We start from the raw sequence: 21,233 nt of genomic DNA on the forward strand, positions 1-21,233 counted from the left end.
TCAAAAATTCCTCTCAATCTGTAACTGTTAAAAATTTAAAAAAAATTTGAAACGCTAAGGTTTCTATACAGTTACTTAAATACCCTTGGGATTTGCTGACTTTTATTGGGTAAGGCTATCTTATGTTGACTTATGGCCGCAAAATATGACCGTACGTACCCAACGTTAGATATTTGTTGGGTTTCTTTTTAACTACTCCTAGACAATATAATAAACATTTTAATTATTTCGACAAACAAACGTAGGTTAATAATACGTATTTGTGTCCAGCCAAACGAAAGTAAGTTTTGTTGGTTAAATGTGAGACATTGTAGGACAGTTTTGCTCGGTGATGGAACTTACACTTCTTCATATATTTCATATTTGTGATGACCTCATTGGAATGTGGAAGGGCCTAAAGCGCCAAAGCGGTGAGTCCTTGCTAGCTAAGTTTGCATTGTTTTGTTGCTTTATACTAGCTCATATTGACCGGCCAATTGTCGTCGTGATGTTGCTACTTGCCAATTTACAAACTTCAAATTTCAAATTTTAGGTTCTAGTCCTTTCAATGCAAGTTTAATAGACTTAAAAAACGTGTCATAAGTTCAAAGTTTTCAAGCTTTGTCGACTTACTATTAAGGTATGTTTGAAATTCGTTTATTTGACTGAAATTGAAATTTTTTTATTGAAAATATTGTAAATAAGGGTAAAAGATAGTTGAAATAGTATAATAAAACCCACAAATAGTACCAAAAAATGCAGTGGGATCCATAAATAGTGAAAAAAATAAGATGCATAGTAAAATAATTTGGTAAAATTAATCATGCCAAATAGACACTTAGTCATTGAAGTTTTGAGAGTATCTCATGGCTAAATAGTTAGAATAGTCTGACTAAAAGTTGGGACATCATCCTCTTACATTAAAAAAAATTATTAATACAAATTTCAATATTCATGTGGTGTATGGATAAATAAATTAAGAAAAAGTAATAATATTATTGAAATTGAACAATAAAAAATAAATAGTAAAAATGAAAGAATAAATTTTATTTTTAATTCTGTGGTGAAAGAAGATTGTCTAAAATTGAGCATTTATCCCAAAAAAAAAAATTGACAATATATTATTAGGATAATTTAATATAAACAATGAACATCCTTTTAAATCGGTTGAAACTTTTAGTAATTGAATTTTAATAATAGTACTTTAGATTTATTTTTTAAATGTTGGGAATAAAGTTTCACTTAAAGTAAACCATGTTAATATTTATAGTATATCACATGATAAAAGCACATTATATTACATATAATAATTATGTTTAGTCACACAATACAATCACAATATGTAAGATCCCATTTTTATTATGAAAATAATTATAGTTGATTACTAAAATTATATGGATTATATATATATAAAGAATAAAATTTCTTTTAAATTTTTTTGGAAACTTTTGATAATAGAGTGTTCGGAGAAACTATATTAATAATTTTAATATATAATGCATTACATGACAATAATGAAAATAAAAAAGATGAGCATCCACTTAATGCAATTACAATCACAAATTATATGGTGTAACTTTTATTATATAGGATATAAGTTTTCTACTGCCTGCATATTTTATAACTATAACTATCTATATGCATATTTCAAAAGGTAATATTTATTTTATCTATGTTATTATAAAGAAAGAAAAATGTGATGGAAGATTTTTGCTTGTTTAGTTTGCCTTACTTTTCCAATGAATTTATTTAGGTTTTTCGCTTATGTATATTTTTTAATTGTTACTTCTTTGCTAAGAATAGTTTTACTTTTGATAACTTATTTTTTAATCAAAATAAGCTAATAAAACTAACCTATACAAAAACAAGCTATACTAGCCTCCACTTTTGACTTGTAAAAAAAGGTCCGTGTTAAATAATCACAAACAAATTGGTCAAATATAAAATACAAAAATTGTTGTGCTGAAGTTTGCTTTATATATATATATATATATATTAAAAACCTTAAATTTAAGAAAATAGGAGACAAAATAAGAGCAATAACGTAGTGTTTTTGTTTAAATTAAAATACCCATAACTATAAAAATAAGTTAAGGGTAGTTCTAGAAATTAATTAGGGAAATAAATTCGTTTTCAAAAATGAAAGAAGAGCTTCGTATTATAAAAGAAATAAGAGAATGTTGAGAGTTGAGACCAAAAGGTAATAATTGTTTAGAGTTTACAGTTTTCTTCCTTGCACATTATTTATGAAATTTTTTTTTGATTAAATGATTAAAGTCATTATTTTTTAATTATTTTTTTTCTATACAATTGATAATTATTATAGCATCATAGTACAGAGAGGTTTATAAGTTTTTGACGTAACTTTATCAAGGCCAGGCCTACAAGAATTTGTTCCCAAATTACATTTTTCTTCTCAAAAAAGAAGAAGAAAGAATTTGTTCCCAAATTACATTTTTCTTTTAGAACCTTCCAACAATTATAGTTTATTCTGACAGTTGGCGAATTAGTTCCATTCTTACATTATTTCCCTTTTTTTTTTTCATAAGAATATAAACAAAGTACATGCATGAATTAATTCTGACCAGTCAAGTAATTCTTATATACCAATTAATATATTAGCTTGCAAAATGCTTTACTTTATAATAATAATATACAATTTGAATATATTATTTGTATATTCCATTTTTGAAAGACAACGAAGAAAAACGATGAGAGAGACTCAGGACAGGACTTCATGACCGCTACATTGCTCAAGGCCTGAGTCAAATTATTGGTCTCATTAAACAAAATACTACTTGATTATAATATATTATATAAGCGAATACTTTAATGCAAGAAGGAAAGTTCCAGGAAACTTCTGCTGTCACCTTTTTGAATGGAGTGGCTGCTATCATTTGGGGGATTCCCACTTCCCAGTATGTGCCTTCCATTTGTCAAAGCCATGGACCTCTCGTAATGCCTTATTTATTTATTTTTTGAAGTGTAATCCATTGCTTTTTATAAGAAAAAGACAGTATGATGCCCTTTCGCATTCTGATTGGGGATACCTTTCCTCCACTCTTCCAGGGTTTTCTTTTGGGTAGTCACCACCAGCTTCTTTTTCTTTTCTAATTTTCCTTCCTAGGCAAGTAAGTAGTATTCTTTGGTATAAATAAGATAGAACTAAAAATTTATGGTTTTTTTTTAATAATTACTTTATCATTTTTTTGAGAAAAAAAAACATTTACTTTATCATTTCGTCAAAAGATCAATAGATTTCTTTAGCATGGTGAAATTTGAATTTTAGTTTTTATTCGACAACAAAAGAAGTTATCAATTAAGTTAACTAGAATGCACAAGCAATTACTAATTAGTCATTACATTAAGGTTTCGTTTAGGACTTCATAAGAGAATATAATGGAATGACAATTAAACAGTATCCCTATAAAAAAAAAAAGGCAAAAATATAAATTACATTCTTCAAGTTTAGTCAATTGTTATTTTCATATTTTAAATTTCATTTTTGTCATTGTGGTCCTTTAAGTTCACATTTGTTGTCAAAGGTCGTCCTTCCATCTATCTCATTAAAAAATTATCATTAAACCCTAAAATGACATATTTGGAGAGGTTTTTTTTTTTTTTTCCAAATCTCGACAAGAGCTTAATAAGACAGCCTCTACATCAAGACCAAGAAGTTCGAAGGGATTTAATGGCAAGGCCTATATCTCTAACAATTTGTATTTTCCTTGCTTAAGGCTCATGGCTTGTCAAGATCCCCAACATCTCTAACGAGAATGCAAGTAACTACCTAGGACAACAAACAATAGTTGCAATGGGGAGGTTTGTTGTTTTGATATGAAAATGGTGATTATGATTCTTCTCTCCCTCTCTCATCATTCTCACTTGTTTTTTCTTTGTCCAAGCTTATCTTTAGTAAATAAAGGGTTGTTGAGGAAAACTTTTATAGATCCACATAATCTGTTTGAGCTTTCTTAATGCTCTCCCTTGATTCCTCCTTTATTTGAAGCTTTTTTGGTCAAGCTAAGACCCTGAAACCATGGTATCTCCTCCTCATTATTAGATAGATAGAATTTTGCGAGGATTAACTCTTTTATTATTATTATTATTATTATTATTATTATTATTATTATGTGTGCATAGATAATATAGATAATAAATGAGGAAAGAAGTGAGCTTTAAACCACAAACAAAGAATACAATTACCAATTGACTATCAATTGAATCCTATAATTAACTCAATTAATTGGTGTTAGGATTTTGCTTTTGCTTTTTGATCTTCCATATTCACAGTGATTGAAAATGAAGCAAAAATAAATGAGAGTGAAATCATTTCAAACTTTTGCTGAAGCTCCATTGGGTGTTTTCTTTTTATATAAAAAATTTAGACTTTATTTTTATTTAAATTTAAATTTAATTATTTTTTGTTTACAAAAATATTTTTTTAATGGTTAATATATAGTCGTTAGAGATGCAAGGATTAATGATGGTAACAGATGTGAATTAAATGGAATAAATTAGCAAAAATAAAAATTGACCAAACTTTTTTTTTTTTTTTGAGAATCAATTTTGTGCTTTATATTAAGGAAGACCTAAAAGATCATCCTATAAAACAGTTAAAGTATATAGTGGTACATCTTCTATCTAGACTTGTGGTTGAGAGAGAAATTGACCAAACTTGAAAACAATGTAATTTGTATTTTTGCAATTTTTTTCATTTATTATTTTAAAAAGAACTTACAACGAGAGCTATATATTGACGTGACAAATACTATGGATGGAAGAGCCATCAATACTCCTTTCAAAAAAGAGAGCCATCAATAGTTCCAGGCATGCACGTCAAACATGTGACCTTAGTAGGTGTAGAAAAGATCTACTCCATTTAATCATTAATTCCCTCCTATTTTTAGTCAACGCATGAAAATTGACATTTATTTAATTTTTAAATACCACTAAGTAGAGCAGTATGTGGAAAGCACATGCTTGCCATAGGAAAAAAGTACTGTAATTAAGATTGTCCATAGGTCAAGCCGGGTCGGTTTTGGACCTAACCCAAACTCGACCCACCAGTGTCAGGTGAAAGGCAAAGGGACCTGAAACTAATCGTCGACGTCAATCGGTTGAGTTAGTTTTGGGTTCGGGTGATGTTTGGGTCGGTTCGGTCGATGGAGAGATTAGCTGGATCCTGAAACGTAGCCGGAATCTTCAAAAACTTCGTCGGAATCTGCAAAAACTCACTCCCTTTGCACCGAAAATCACCGAAATCAGTTTGGATCTCACCAAATATGGTTAAGATCTTGTCAAAATCAGCTTGGATCTCCTCGAATCTCGCCAAATCTCACCAAATATGGTTGAGATCTCACCAAAATCAGCTTAAATCTCCTCGAATCTTGTTGGATCTCACCAAATATGGTCGTTATCTCACTGGATCTCCTCGAATCTGAGCTTGATCTTGTTGAAGTTGGCCGGCTTTGTATATATCATTGGTTGAGTCGGGTGGCTCGGGTTTTGGAGAAGAAAACCGACACTAGACCCACCGGCGTTTGGTCTTGGGCACGAAAACCCGTCACATACCGACGGGAGTATCAATTTGGGTTGAAATCAGGTGGGGATCGGGCGGGTTCTTTGGGCCGGCAAGTCTGAGTCGGGTCTGGACACCCTTGACTGTAATAATTAAAGTCAATTCTAGATTTTACTTGTATTACCAAACAAAGATATGAATCATTTGATTTTTAAAGTATATAGAGATTTACATTAATCAAAAGAGACATTAATTTTAAGAATTTTGATAATTATGTCGTAAAAAGTTAGTCTCATTCGTTTAAGAATTTTGATCAACCACAAAATTAGGATAGCTATTTAACATATAAATATTTATTTAATTATAATAGTTTTTTAGTACCTACTTGCTAAAGACAATATATCTATTCTCTAAAAACTTCTAAGAATGATAACTGATGAATCCAATGAATCAGTGGGCTAAAATTTATGGGCGTAACGATCTACAAGCCAAATCCTGAAAATAATAAGCAAGAAGTCAGAGGAGACCGGTGGAGGCCAGCCAAAAATCCTCCGATAGTGAAGTCAGTGAGTTTGTAATTCTCAGTAAAGGGAAGAATTCTTTGATGGAAAATTTCTTAATTACCTTTCACGTTTCTGTAGAAGAGCCTTTATATAGTTTTTTTCTAAGGTAGTTATTTCTCCAAGTGTTGTGTAGTTTGGAGGATTCTGAGGTAACTCCTATAACTGCTTTGGAAGTTACTTCATTTGGGTTCTATTGATTATAACCGTTTTCAAAGAAGGAACGGTTATAGTCTAATAGAAAAATGGAGTGCAAGGGAGATTTCCAGGACACTCGTCCATCTTACTAGTTTGATGGACGAGCGAATCCTCGGACGAGCTCGTCCATCTGGACAGACAGATGGACGAGCTTACAATAAATGGAGTCCCTTTCCTGTGGACGAGCTATATGGACTAGTTTAGCCGTTGAGCTTTTTTTGTAACATCATCAGTTGCCCCCAGTCCATAGGTCGTCTATGGAAATGTTTGTTTACAACTCACTTTCTTTTCTCTTTTCTCTTTTTTTTTTTTTTTTTTTTTGAAGGCATTTGCATTAGTGACTGAATGTGCCATGTGTCGCAATTCCATTGGTTCTTATCTGCGTCGTTTTATTCTTTTGAGGCACACGTCACTTGGTCTCTTCTGATTGGCCTGTGTCGCTTCAAGTGCCCTATTTGGTTATCTATAAATAGTGGAATCCCTCATTTACCCTTTACATTTTCTGAAATTTTCCTCCTAAAATCCCTCGTCTAGAACCTCGTCTAGAAGTCTCTCCACGTCTAGAGCCAGGTACTCTCTTCTTTCCTTCCTTTAGGTTTTCCTTTTTCCTCAAAATGTCTGCAACCATTATTTCCTCGTCTAGCAATAGTACAAATAGGGCTATAGACGAGTATCAAGATTCCTCTAGTTATAGTGGTTCTAGTAGTAATAGTGATAGTAGCAAAGGAGGTTCTACGAATGAGGAATATATCTCTGGTGTTCCTAGATTTCCTGTAGAAGCTCTTCAAGAGCAACTTAGGAAAGCTTCAGGTTCCCAAGCTGGTACCTCGTTTAATGTTCCTTCGTCCAACCCTACGGACGAAGAGGAGATCGTCTATAGTTGTGCAGTAAGTGTTCACTCCAAAACATCTGAGCAAAGGCTCTCAAATCTTAAGGCGTGGTATCAGATTCCGGACGAATTTAACCTAAGGTTAGCCATCCGTGGAGAATGGTGCTGCAATCCCCGTTTTGGAATAGGCGTCTATGAAGCCTACTTCTTGGGGGGTCTTAGGTTTCTTTTAAATTCATTTGCTAGAGAATTGTTAGTTAGGTTAGGTTTGGGTATTTGTCAGTTCAATCCAAATGCATGGAGATTGATTATCTCAATGCAAATTTTGTGGAATGAAGTATTTGGAAGGGACCGTCCTCTTACTGTGGATGAGTTTCTTTTTTGCTATAAACCTTCTAAGATAAGCCAATCTCTTGGCTTTCACCAATTTACAGCAAGGGGCAGGGATTGTAGATTAATCAAGTCCCTGCCCTCGTCTGACAGGAATTGGAAGACGGAATTTATTTTCGTCACTGGTTTTTGGTCTGGAAATCCTGTAGAGGTTGGAAGGGACCCCTTTGCTCCTTACATTGGAGACTTAGGGAACCTGCGTCCTAAAAGTACGTCCTTCCCCTCTTACCTTTCTTTCCCTCTTTTTTGCATACATAACTTTATCCAAACGTCTAATTTGTGATTTATTTCATAGGTGTTAAACGTCCGTCCTTGAGCAAGTTCCATCATGACCGCGTCCATAGGGCTCGTCTTCACGCTAACAGAAATTTTCATTCTTTAGTTAATCTTCGCAATCTTTTTAAGTGGGGGTTTGGTCCTGATCCCTTAGAAGAGTCAATTGCCCACGAAGTTACAGTACGAAAAAGTAAGCATTTTTCATTATATTTTTCTAACTTTTATTCAACTTCCTATAATCTATCACTTATTGTTATTTTTATTTGCTTCAGGAATGGCAACATTGGAGGAAAACAGAGGAAATGATACTCTGGTTGAAGAGAGTCGTCCTAAGACTCAGGCTCAACCTCGTCCGTCAGCTGGAGAGAAAAGGAAAACTTTATCCAAGAATTTGGATTTGGGAAGCCTCCCCAGCCGTCGAGGCAAAAAGGGAAAGCATGACTCATCCCAGATTGTTAAGCCCAAGCCCCTTTCATCCCAGCAACCTACTCAAGTATTTGATGTGGATTCGTCCACCCCAGTTGATGTGACTCCGTCCAAGACTCCTCCGCTCAAGACGACTGCATCTACCTCATCCTAACCTTCCCAAAAGGTATCTTCAAACATTATTGAGAATGAAGATCTAGCATGGGAGTGCTTCCAGAATTCCATCACTATGAGGATATAAACACCTGCTATGACATGTCCTTAAAGGATTTTGAATACTCTGGTGTTCATGATCTTTTTAAGGTATATAAACATATTTTTACCTCGTTCTTGTTATTCCAAGATCTTTTTCCTCTCTTTTTATTTGTTAATTATTATTATTATTTTTGCAGACCATGTCCAAATTCATAGCGGCGTCTAGGCAAGCTACTGGGTTGGATAGGACGAGAATCATGTTGGAGACGAGGATAAAAGAAGTGAAGGACGAGTCGAAAAAATGGGCTGAAGTAGCTGCTAAAGCTAAGGAAGAGATGAAGGAGGCACAGAACCTGGTTGAGGAGTTGAGAGCTAATGCGGTGGAGAAAGATACTCATCTTGACCATATGCAGAAGAAGAATGACGAGTTGATTACTCTTCTCACCAAGGCGAAAGAAGATGCAGTGACCGAATTTAAGGCGTCCAAGTAATACACTGATCTTCTAGACACCAATTATGCAGCAGGCTTTGAAGACTTTAGGATGGATGCTATGGAAAACTTCCCTAAAGTGGACTTTAGCTCCATTAAACTTAACCTGAATGCTGCTACCAGCTCTCTCCTTCAAACAGGTTTTGAAGACGCCAATATTGAGGACAATGCTACAACCTTTCCTCCTTAAGACGCCTCCAATGAGAATGCTCCCTAGACTTGAGAAATATTTCAATGTTTTGTGCTTTTCTTTTTTTTTTATTTGGTCCATTGTTTAGGACCCTTCTACGTAATGCAAGTACACTAGGCTCGTCCATAGTTTTAGGATGAGCTTTTGTAAAACTCAAGTTTTAACTTTACAAGGGTGTTTGGACATTGGTTGTCTGCCCTTGAAACAGTTGGATGAATGATGTTACTTTTCTTTAACATATGCATGGACATGGTCTTTATTTTCATATGCTTGACCTCATGCTTAACTCGTCCATATTTTATATATTTTTACCATTTTTATTGGAATTTCACTAAGTGTGATTTATCCATATGAAATAGTAATTCAGCATTACTCGTCTTTTGACTTAGCTGATTTTCGTCCTGAGACTCTGCATTTTGCTCGTCCATGGACTGAAATGTTCTTGGTTTTAAAGATACTCGTCTATGCATTTCCTCGTCCATGACTAGGACATGCATAATACTTTACTTCGTCCATTATATGGATGAATAAATGTTGATCTTACTGATTTGCTACGGCGTAAGCTCTACCTCGTCCTTTTATTTGGACAAGTTTGCCTGGATGGCATAAATTTTAACTCGTCTTTTTATTTGGACGAGTTTGCCTTAACTTTTCTTAATAAAGGTTTGACGATACATCTCTGCGTCCAGAGAATTTGCTCGTCTTGAACTTTTCAGCTTTTAGCTACATGAAAATCAATACTTCACACAACATTATATATATAACATAAAAGTATTGTTCAAAGACGAGACATATACTTAGGAGTTTTTATGCCTTCTAGGAAAATAAGTACAAACCAAACCATAACTTTGTCTACAACTTTAACACAATAACAAAGCAATATTAGACAAATAAGTCTTATGTAGTCCTCAGGCTCGTCCAGAATTACTCGTCCAGGTTGGTCTTTTATTGATAGTACCTCCTAAAATGCTCAACATTCTAAGGATGTTCCAACTTCCTCCCGTCCAGGGCTTCCAAGTAATAGGATCCTTGTCTTTTGCAGTTGATAACTCTGTAAGGGCCTTCCCAATTAGGTCTCAATTTCCCGTGAGTTGGATTCTTTGTTGCTAAAGATACCCTTTTCAGGACGAGATCTCCTATGTTGAATTGCCTTGGCTTCACCATCACGTCATATTGCCTAGCCATAAGGTTTTTATACCTTGCCATTCTTTGTTCAGCATTCACCCTCACCTCGTCTATTAGATTGAGGTTCAAATGGAGTTGCTCTTCATTATCTTTGTCCTGATAGGTTGTCACCCTATGATTGGCCATGTACACTTCTGCGGGTATGACTACTTCAGATCCGTAAGCTAGCTTGAAAGGAGTTTCTCTTGTCGGAGTTCTTGCTTTTATCCAATATGCCCACAGAACACCTGGTAATTCGTCTAGCCATACTCCCTTTGCCCCCTCAAGCCGAGTCTTGATTATTTTTAATAAGGATCGGTTTGCTACTTCAGCCTGGCCGTTTGCTTGTGGATGGGCTGGGGAGGAATAGTGATTCTGAATTCCGAAGTGCGTACAAAAATCCTTGAAAAGGGCATTGTCAAATTGTCGTCCATTGTCAGATACCAACACTCTAGGCACTCCAAACCTGCACACAATGTTCTTCCATACGAAATTCTTAACATTTTGTTATGTGATATTAGCTAATGGTTCTGCTTCTACCCACTTAGTGAAATAATCAATACCAACCACGAGGAACTTCATTTGCCTTACACCTAGTGGAAAAGGTCCCGGGATGTCTAGTCCCCATTGCGCAAAGGGCCATGGGGCCGTCATTGGGATTAGATACTCCGATGGTTGCCTGGGGATATTGCTAAATCTTTGGCATTGGTCATAGACCTTAACATAAGCTTTTGCATATGCTTGCATATTTGGCCAATAGTATCTTGCACGGACGACTTTGTGAACGAGAGATCTGGCTCCCGAATGATTGCCACAGGCCCCTTCATGGATTTCTCTCAATATGTAGTTTGCTTCATCGGGAGCCAAACACCTAAGATAAGGATGTGAAAAGCCTCTTTTATACAACACCTCGTCCAAAAGTACGTACCTGGCCGACCTTACCCTTAACTTTCTAGCTTCGTCCTTCTCTTCAGGGAGTTGTCCGTCTTTTAAGTAAGATATAATTGGAGTGAACCAATTTCGTCTGCTCTCCACCTGCTGTACTTCTGGGATGTCTATACTTGGCATATACTAAATTTCATCGAACTTGTCCACGGCTTCATTCGCTGAGGCTTTCTTCGCCAAGACATCAGCTTCTATGTTCTCCTCCCTTGGAATTTGAACAAAGTTAACTTCCTCAAATTTTCTCATAAGGCGCATCACCTTGTTAAGATACTTCCTCATTCGTTCTTCCTTAGCCTCATACATTCTATTCACTTGGCCCATGATTAACTGAGAATCTCCCAAGATGAGTATTGATTTCGCTTCCACAGACTTGACCAATTCTAGCCCTTTGAGGAGAGCTTCATACTCAACTTCATTATTAGTTGTTTGGTACTGCAAGCGAACTTTATGTTTTAGTTTATCCCCTTCTGAAGATTGCAAAACCACACCTAGTCCTCCTGTGTGTTGTGTAGAGGAACCTTCCACATGGACGATCCACTTCTGGTTGTCTTCCATCTCACTTACATCGTTATAATTTGGAGTAAACTCCGTAATGAAGTCTGCCAGAGCTTAAGCTTTTATGGCATGTCTCAGCTTGTACTTAATGTTAAACTCACTAAACTCGACAGCCTATTGAATCAATTGTCCTACAGCCTCCAACTTATTCATTGCCTTTTTGAGTGGGTGGTTTGTCATGACGTTGATGACATGAGCCTGGAAGTAATGCCTTGGTTTCCTGGAGGTTGTTATTAGTGCAAAAGCCAGCTTTTCCATTAGCGAATATCGTCCTTCCGCTCCCCTCAATGCTTTACTTGTATAGTACACCGGCTTTTGTACTTTTCCTTTCTCTCTTATCAACGCTGAGCTCACAGCATGCGGAGTCACTACCAGGTATAAGAACAGCTCTTCTCCCACCATGGGCGGACTCAGTAACGGAGTCGTAACAAGGTATGTTTTCAAGTCTTGGAATGCTCTTTAGCACTCGTCTGTCTACTCAAATGCTTTCTTTAGAATCTTAAAAAATGGTAAACACTTGTCAGTAGCTTTAGAAACAAACCTGTTAAAGGCAGCAACTCGCCCGGTAAGAGACTGGACTTCTTTGATACTCTGCGAAGGCTTAATATTTAGAATTGCTTTAATCTTTTTCGGGTTTGCCTCAATCCCTTTGTGTGAAACCATGAATCCAAGGAATTTCCCTAACGATACTCCAAAAGCACATTTGTTAGGGTTCAACTTCATGTGATACTGCCTTAGTGTGTCAAACGTCCCCTGCAGGTTGTCTAGATGCCTTCCCTCGTCCTGAGTCTTCGCTAGCATGTCATCCATATAGACTTCTACATTCCGCCCGATCTGTAGATGAAACATATGGTTAACCAGTCGTTGGTATATTGCTTTAGCATTTTTCAAACCGAAGGACATTACTTCATAACAGAATAATCCCTGACTAGTGACGAAGGATGTCTTCTCCTGGTCAGCCTCGTTCATCCTTATTTGGTTGTATCCTGAGAAAGCATCCATAAAGCTGAGTAATTTGTGGCCCGTGGTAGAATCCACCAATTGGTCAATGCGTGGCAATGGATAACTATTCTTGGGGCAGGCCTTGTTGAGATCAGTAAAATCTACACACATCCTCCACTTGCCGTTCGCCTTTTTGACCATCACCACATTGGCCAACCAATCTGGATAGTATACTTCTCGTATAAATTTCGCCGCCATCAACTTTTGAACCTCGTCTCTAATAGCATCATCTCTCTCCGGGGCAAACACCTTTTTCTTTTGTCGAACTGGCTTTGAGGTAGGACATACGTTCAGACGGTAAGTGATGACACTAGGGTCTATACCCGGCATATCCTCATGAGTCCAAGCAAATACATCAGTGTTTTTTGTCAGAAACTAGATGAGGTCCTCCTTAATTTTTTCTTCTAGATCTGCCCAAATTCTGGTATACCTCTTAGGGTTTGTCTCGTCTAAAGAAACATCTTCCAACACTTCAGCACGACTCTCTTTTCTTCAATATTCATGGCCTGTATTTGTTCGTCCATGGCCAACATTGCCAGGTAACACTCTCTTGCTCCTAGTTGGTCTTCGTGCACTTGTCCTACTCCTTATTCTGTTGGAAACTTAACCGACATGTGAAAAGTAGATGTAACAGCCTTCCAACTATTTAAAGTTGGCCTTCCAATTATGGCATTGTAGGAGGATGAACAATCTACTACAAGGAAGTTCACCTCCTTGGTGACTTGTTGCGGGTATGTCCCTACTGTCACTGGTAATGAAATAATGCCCATAAGTTGTACCTTCATTCCACCAAAACCTACTAGGGGGGAGCTCGCTGGTTGGAGCCGGTCTCGTCCTAACCTCACATGTTGAAAAGCTGGATAATACAAAATATCAGCTGAACTTCTATTATCTATCAGCACCCTTTTAGTTTTGTAGTTAGCAATAAGGAGGGTGATGACAATAGCATCGTCATGAGGGTGATGAATTCTCTCTGCATCCTCGTTCGTAAAGGTGATTGCCTGCTCGTCCGTAGTCCTTGCACTCGGTGATCGTCCAGAGAGTTGGACATTCTGCACTACTTTCAAGTATGCTTTCTTTGACTTGGACGACTGTCCTATAGAACTTCCCCCTAGGATGATTCTTATTTCTCCGAGCGGTGGTCGTGATGATTCCTCTACATTCCCTTTCAATTTCTCGTCCTTGTGGTCTCGTCCAAGAAAATTTCTCAGCTTCCCTTGCCTGATAAGATTCTCAATCTGCTGCTTTAAATCAAAGCATTCATCTGTATCATGCCCATAATCTCTATGGAAGCGACAATACTTATTCCTATTGCGCTTGTTGGGATCTCCCTTCATCTTCTCCGGCCACTTCAAGGAAGGCTCGTCCTTGATTTGCATAAGGACTTGCTCGAGTGGCACGTTCAAAGGGGTGTACTGTTGATTCCGCGCTGAAGGACCTGCCTTCTTCTCTCGGTCTTTCTTATCTTCTGTTCGTCCCTTCTTTAGACGAGGACCCTGTTCAGAGTGATAAGCAGGGTTTGTTTCTATTCTTTCAGCTCTCTTCCTCTTCTTAGCTATGATCGCATCTTCTGCATTCATGAAATTTTGGACGGAGTGGACGAGTTCGGCCATTGACTGAGGTTCTTTTTCATAAAGTTTGTGTATGAACAAGTCGGAGTTAACCCCGTTATGGAAAGCTACCAACAGTAACTTGTCATTTACTTCGTCCACGGTCAAGGCCTCCCTGTTGAAGTGTGTGATAAAGGAACGCAGGCTTTCATTCTCCCCTTGCTCTATAGTCAATAAACTGGACAAGGAACGCTTGTGCCTTTGTCCCCCAATGAAATTATTAACAAACAATTTGCTTAACTCCTCAAAAGAACTTACTGAATTTGGGGGTAGTTTGCTGAACCAGACTCGCGCGGGTCCCTTGAAGGTGGTAGGAAAGACTCTACACATTATCTCATCTGGAACCCTTTGAAGGTGCATGGTGGTCTTGAAGGTGGCGATATAGTCAAATGGGTCACGCATCCCATCATATGAATCCAAGGAAGGCATCTTGAATTTGGAGGCAAAGGATGACCATTGATAGAGGCTATGAAGGGGGAGTCTGTTCGGTGAACCAAATCTTCTACAGGATTTGTTCTTCTCATGTTCTCCCTCATCTCAGCCATAATTTTCCTCATCTGATCCATCTCCCTTTCTAAGTGTGGCACTCTTCTTGGTGCATTACCCCTCGATTGGCTTTCTGACTCTACATTTCTTCCATCTGCTTGGTTCTGACCATGCTCCTCTCCATAGACCTCCTGACGTCACCCTCTAAGGTTAACTTCCCTTCTCAATTCCTGGTTCTGGCGGGTTAATTCCGCCATGGTGGCAGCCATAGACTACATGTGTTGAATTGATGAAGGCTGCATTGCAGGCGCCGATTGGCGGTCATGATGAGGGTTGCTAGAGGCATCTTTGCTCTGTTGAGGGCTTGGACCGATGGCCCTCGATCTTGTCTGGACCATTTCAGCCCTTTGTCGGAGAAAGAAATTGCAGAATTCAACGATGAAACTCAAACGTAAAAAATTCTATCTTATTTCCCACAGACGGCGCCAACTGATGAATCCAATGAATCAGTAGGCTAAAATTTCCAGGCGTAATGATCTACAAGCCAAATCCTAAAAATAATAAGCAAGAAGTCAGAGGAGATCGGTGGAGGCCGGCCAAAAATCCTCCAATGGTGAAGTTAGTGAGTTTGTAATTCTTAGTAAAGGGAAGAATTCTTTGATGGAAAATTTCTGAATTACCTTTCACGTTTCTATAGAAGAGCCTTTATATAGTTTTTTTCTAAGGCAGTTATTTCTCCAAGCGTTGTGTAGTTTGGAGGATTCTGAGGTAACTCCTATAACTGCTTTGGAAGTTACTTCATTTGGGTTCTATTAATTATAACCGTTTTTAAAGAAGGAACGGTTATAGTCTAATAGAAAAATGGAGTGCAAAGGAGATTTCCAGGACACTCGTCCATCTTACTAGTTTGATGGACGAGTGAATCCTCGGATGAACTCGTCCATCTGGACAGACGGATGGACGAGCTTACAATAAATGGAGTCCCTTTCCTGTGGTCGAGCTATATGGACGAGTTTAGCAGTTGCGCTTTTTTTGTAACATCATCAATAACGAATATCATCATCTTCTAATAATAAACAACTGAGTTTTGCTAAGAAATTAAAAAAAAAAAAAAAAAGTGATAACAAAAGGCTTGTGTCATCAAATATCATCATTCTAACTTTCTAAGAATTTTTATCATTTAAAACTCAAAATACATAAAGAAAATTTTTAAGATGTTAAAATTTAGCAGGAGTGATTTAGACATTACATAATAAAATATTTTAAGAATCATAAGATTTCATTAGGGTTTAACTGAGAGAATAATAATATGACATATTTGCTCTTTTCCAAAATATTAAGAAAAAAATTGCTTGATTTTAAAATTTAAGGAAGAATTGTAAACTACCCCAAACATAAAGGATAAAAAACGTTGTTTTCCTAAGTTTTTGTGTGCAAAACTATGTATTTTTACTGAAAATAGTGTGTAAAGAAAAAAAATATACAAAAAGTCAATCCAAGAAAATTGTATGTGGAATAATGAATTTTGGCTCAACGAAATTGATTAAACCAACAAAAAATTTCTAAAAATACAACAGAATGATGCAACATTTTCATAATACCTTTATAATTTTGTTATATTTTATTTTAACTTGTAAAAAATTGACAGCTTAGCAGTTTTGAAAATATTGTGATAACATCAAGATGTCTTAACAGTTTTCACACAAAAAAATGTTATGTCCATGACATTTTCACAACAAATCATAAGTAATAGGTTACTACAAGTTGTTATTGGTGAGCAAAAAAGTAGTTTCATTTGTAAATTTAAATTAGAACCAATAACAATTAACTATATTTGATTTGTTATGAAAGTGCTGTAAAAATTATTATGGACAAACCAAAAATAATATAGTAAATATACTACAACTTTATGCATTCACCAAAAAAAAAAAAGAAAAAGGGCCAGCAAAATAGTGAAAGTTAAACAAACCAAAATACTGTAGCGAAATTACTGTAACTTATATATATATATATATATATATATAGAAATATACATTGCACTTACAATGTAAATTTATATTGTAAACACATAAAAATTGGTAAATGTTGTACACATTTGCAAAATTTGTACAATTTTGTTGTTGCAAATGTATATAATATTTGCTACTTTTTGTGTGTATACAATGTAAGCTTACATTACAAGTAAAAAGTAAATGTAGGGATAAGGGCCCAAAATTATATATTGGGCTTTGGGCCTTAGCCGAGAACGTTAATTGATCTGAAGACGAATAAACAGTAATGGAGATGTTAAGTTCAGAAACCTATGAGTAAGATGCAAACAGAAAGATTGGGAAAGGTAGTCTGAGGGGGATTATCTCATCGGATGAGCAAAGCACAGATCAAATATATATCTTATCATTCAAGAAGACCTTCCAAGATGTTCTATTGATATGGGCGTGTATTATGAGCGTACATAAGGGATGGAAGCTCAAAATATCTAAGGAAAAACTGCTACCACCACATTGAATGTTTTGCAGCTAATTTTCTAGCTAATTTATGTGGAGAAGACCCCTGAACAGTGCTGCCTTAGCTATCGTAACTTACAAAAGGCTAGAGAGAGTGTCCGATGGGACAAGCCTCAGGTAACAACTTGGATGATCAACAAATAAAAAGCCAAGATCAATAAAGGGGAGATATATAACGTAAGGAACCCCTGAGAAAAAGGGGAATCGGAAAACTAGGCGAAAAAAGACTGTAGCATCAAGAATTGATCCTGTAATCCAACCTAAGAGAAATATGTAAGAACTGATCTCCTCGGATTTTGCCGATGATGACTTTTTTTAGCATAAACATGTTTATTCTTATTCTCTCGCCATCTGAATCTACTTTGGTTGTCTGATTCATTAAAACCTAGTTTTTCCAACTCATTCTCTACAAATTTATTATTTTGGGCTTTTTGGGCCTGACTCCACCAACCTTTGGGCTAAGGACCCAAACTAGGTCCTTACAGTAAACATATAAAGATCCTTTAAAAAAAAAAGAAAAAAAAAAAGATTAAACCAAGTTGGTGAACTTGAAGGAAAAAAAAAAAAAAAAAAAAAGAGGAAAAAGGCAAGTCACTAAACCAAAAATACTGTTCATAACACTATTTATGAGCCTATTCGTTTTTTTATATATAGAAAAAAAGAGCACAAATCGATGACTAAAAAAAAAAATTTTTTTAAAAAGCAATGAACAGTACATATTGAACAAACCAAAAGTAGTGTAACTTTTACACATTTACCCAACAAGTGTCACAACATTTTCACAGAACATTTATTTTCAGTTGTGGTTGGTCACAGTTTCATATTTTATTATTTAAGAAATTGACACCTCAATAATTGTGAAAATATTGTGAAATTTATTATGTTAGTATAACAATATATATGTGGGTTCTTATAAATATTTAAAAGAAAAAAAAAAAGACAAAAATGGAAGACTAAAAAAAAAAAAAATGTTGTAGCTACTATAGCTACAGTGCCACTTGAACAAACCAAAGTGGCACTGTAGCAATTGTTTAAAACTTAGGGGGAGAAAATGACTTACTACACCAAAAGGAGCACTGTAGAGGCATGACCTCTTTTTATATAGTTAGTAGAAAAAAGAGCACATATCGATAACTGAAAAAAAAAAAAAAAAAAAAAGAGTCTGTATTGAACAAACCAAAAGTACTGTAGTTTTTGTACATTTACCTAACAAGTGTCACAACATTTTTATAAAATATTTATTTTTAGTTGTGGTTAGTCACAGTTTCATATTTATTATTTTATTTTGACTTATAAAAAATTAACACCTCAATAATTATGAAATTTATTGTGTCAGTATAACAATATATATAAAAAAAAAAAAAATACAAACGGAAGACTAAAAAATAAAAATAAAAAGACAAAAATGGCTGAACAAACCAAAATGGCACTGTAGATTAGTTAATAGATATGTGTTATAAAAACAGAAAAAAAAAAAAAAAAAAAAAAATCTTATCGTGTAGATGTGATGTAAATATGGATGGAAGAGCCAAAATAAATATTGTAATATCAGCTCGTAGGATGAAATGAATTCATCGCTACTTCTTTCAAATAAAATAAAATAAATATTAACTTAATATTAAAAATAAAGTGATAAAATTAGCCTACTTATAAATTGATCCATCCCATTATATATGACACATGAGTTTAAAATTTAAGCACTTGGGTGTCATTAAGCCAAAAAAAAAAAAAAAAAAGGCACATAAAAAAGCACAACGTATGAACGTAATAATATAAAGAATGTCATATTTAACACATGAGTATGATAATGTGTGTAGAGATGGTACATTAGTGAGTGTAAGATAATCAATACCCTATACATGATTGGCAAATGCTTCATATGAGATTTTTTTTAAAAAAATTATAAACTAAACTCATTTTAATGGAATACATTTTTTTTAAAATAATAATAAATAGTTTGAAAAGAACATAAATATTCATATTTTATTTAAAATATATTAGGGAAATATAAAAACAAGCTATCTTTGAGTTGTATAATAACTATTTACAAATAAATAAAGGTGATAAAAATATAACTTAGAAACTATTAAAGGTAAAAAGTGAGAACTATAAGGGTCTTTCTATAGAAGTTAATGCTTGGATAGAGGGAATTCTAAATTTCTAATACCATTTTATAGGGTTAAATTAAATATATATGTATGAATTAAATTAAATTAATCTAAGAAATAGTGCAAAACTGCAAATTAAAGTCTTACAAGAAACCAACCACTCAAGATCATAAGGACGATGTGATCAATTATTTGAGACTATTATTTAAACTTTGTTGTGCTCATATCATGTCAATGTGTACGGATTTGAGGAGAGTCTCAATTGAGTTAGGTCCAAAATTCTAACAATCATAAAACTTACCCTTATAAGGGTGGGGTAAGGATTGGACCCATTGGAATGTTGACACGTAGCGAATATTTGACATATGTCAGCATCTCAATAGGTCCAATGCTCCTGTGCACAGTACTCAAGCTTGTTTCATACAAGTGACTTTAGAAAAGAGTTGCTATATTCATACTCTAACTTTAGTGGATGGATGCTCCTCCTTTGAGATAAGCCCCCTTGACTACTCCTTATAGGCTTCTTGGCTTGAGAAACTGAGTTGGATTCTAGGAAGCCTCCCCCTGGTAACTTTTGAGGAAGTTAAGAAACTTACTAAGAACTTTTTTGATTCAATGTTATTTGTGACTTTTGTTGTTTTAGAATTCCACGTTATGTTTAAAATTATGAAGTGTCAATTTATAGGGGTTTTTGGACAACTATTAACCCTTTCCCTTCTTTTTAGCATGACTAGATAGTATTTTATTCGTTTCTCAAAAAAAAAAAGATAGTATTTTATTCTTTTTAGAATAATGACTTTGGTTTTGGCCCAAAATTTTTTTGGACAGTAATACACACATCATCATGCACGGTTTACTGTCAGATCATTATTCCTACACACATTTAAATGCAATAGGAAGTAACAAGAGCTATGCTGGTACAACATAATTGGGCATAACTTTGTGTTACAATTCGCCATATAACAAGTTATGATTGGTAAAAATATGTCTCCACATGACCCACACACCTTTATCAATCATAGTTCTCCATGTGGCGAGTTATAGCACAAAGTTATGCTCAATTATGTGATACGGGCACAACTCAAGTAACAATGATGTCTTACCAACCAAGACTATCACTTTATATATATATATATATATATATATCTCTAAATCTATGGCTTTTACCTTGTTTTTGTTTTTGTGATTGGATGGGCAATTGCCAGGACACTTTTTCACCCATCCAGCAAACTTGGATTCATTTTCTCCCTAATAAAGAGTTCAAAAAAATCTTTCTTTGCTACCATACCAATGAAAGCTAATAAGCTATTATCAACTAAATTATGTTGCTTCAAATGAGAACAAATAAAAAAGTACTATTTCTTCAACTCTTTAAAAAGGTTCAGCAACTCAGCTTTACTAAAAGATGGAACCTTCCACAAAAAATAAAATGGGGGCCCTCGCTAGATTTAAGCCCACACCACACATAGGAAAGATTCCAGCTTGGGCCTTTCGGTTTTGGGCATGAATTTAATTCCAGGCCACTTTTTGTTATAAAAGTTTGGCTAAACTGTAAATTACATTCTTTAAGTTTGGGAATTAAATTCTAAATTCTAAATTCTGACATTTCAAAATTTTATAATTAAATTCACTCTTTCAGAATTTTACAAAATTGTAAATTACACTATTTCAGAATTTAGAATTTACTCCCTAAAATTTGATAGTATTTGAATTTTACACTTTGATATTTCAAAATTAAAATTTTACCATCTAAAGTTTAGGAGTGTTTAGATTTTAAACTCCTAAACATTCAAGTGTAAAATCTA

General features: G+C 35.1%; 1 protein-coding gene across 1 annotated transcript; it reads right to left on the reverse strand.

Moving 5' to 3' along the window:
• Positions 1–13,307: 13,307 nt before the first annotated feature.
• LOC136063643 (uncharacterized) lies at positions 13,308–14,759 on the reverse strand. Its single transcript, XM_065764308.1, has one exon. It carries the CDS (start codon positions 14,757–14,759, stop codon positions 13,308–13,310), a length of 1,452 nt encoding a protein of 483 aa, XP_065620380.1.
• Between the last annotated feature and the right edge of the window lie 6,474 nt (positions 14,760–21,233).

The sequence above is a fragment of the Quercus suber genome, unplaced genomic scaffold (assembly GCF_002906115.3).
Source record: "Quercus suber isolate HL8 unplaced genomic scaffold, Cork oak 2.0 scaffold_550, whole genome shotgun sequence".
In the NCBI taxonomy this organism is placed as follows: Eukaryota; Viridiplantae; Streptophyta; class Magnoliopsida; order Fagales; family Fagaceae; genus Quercus; species Quercus suber.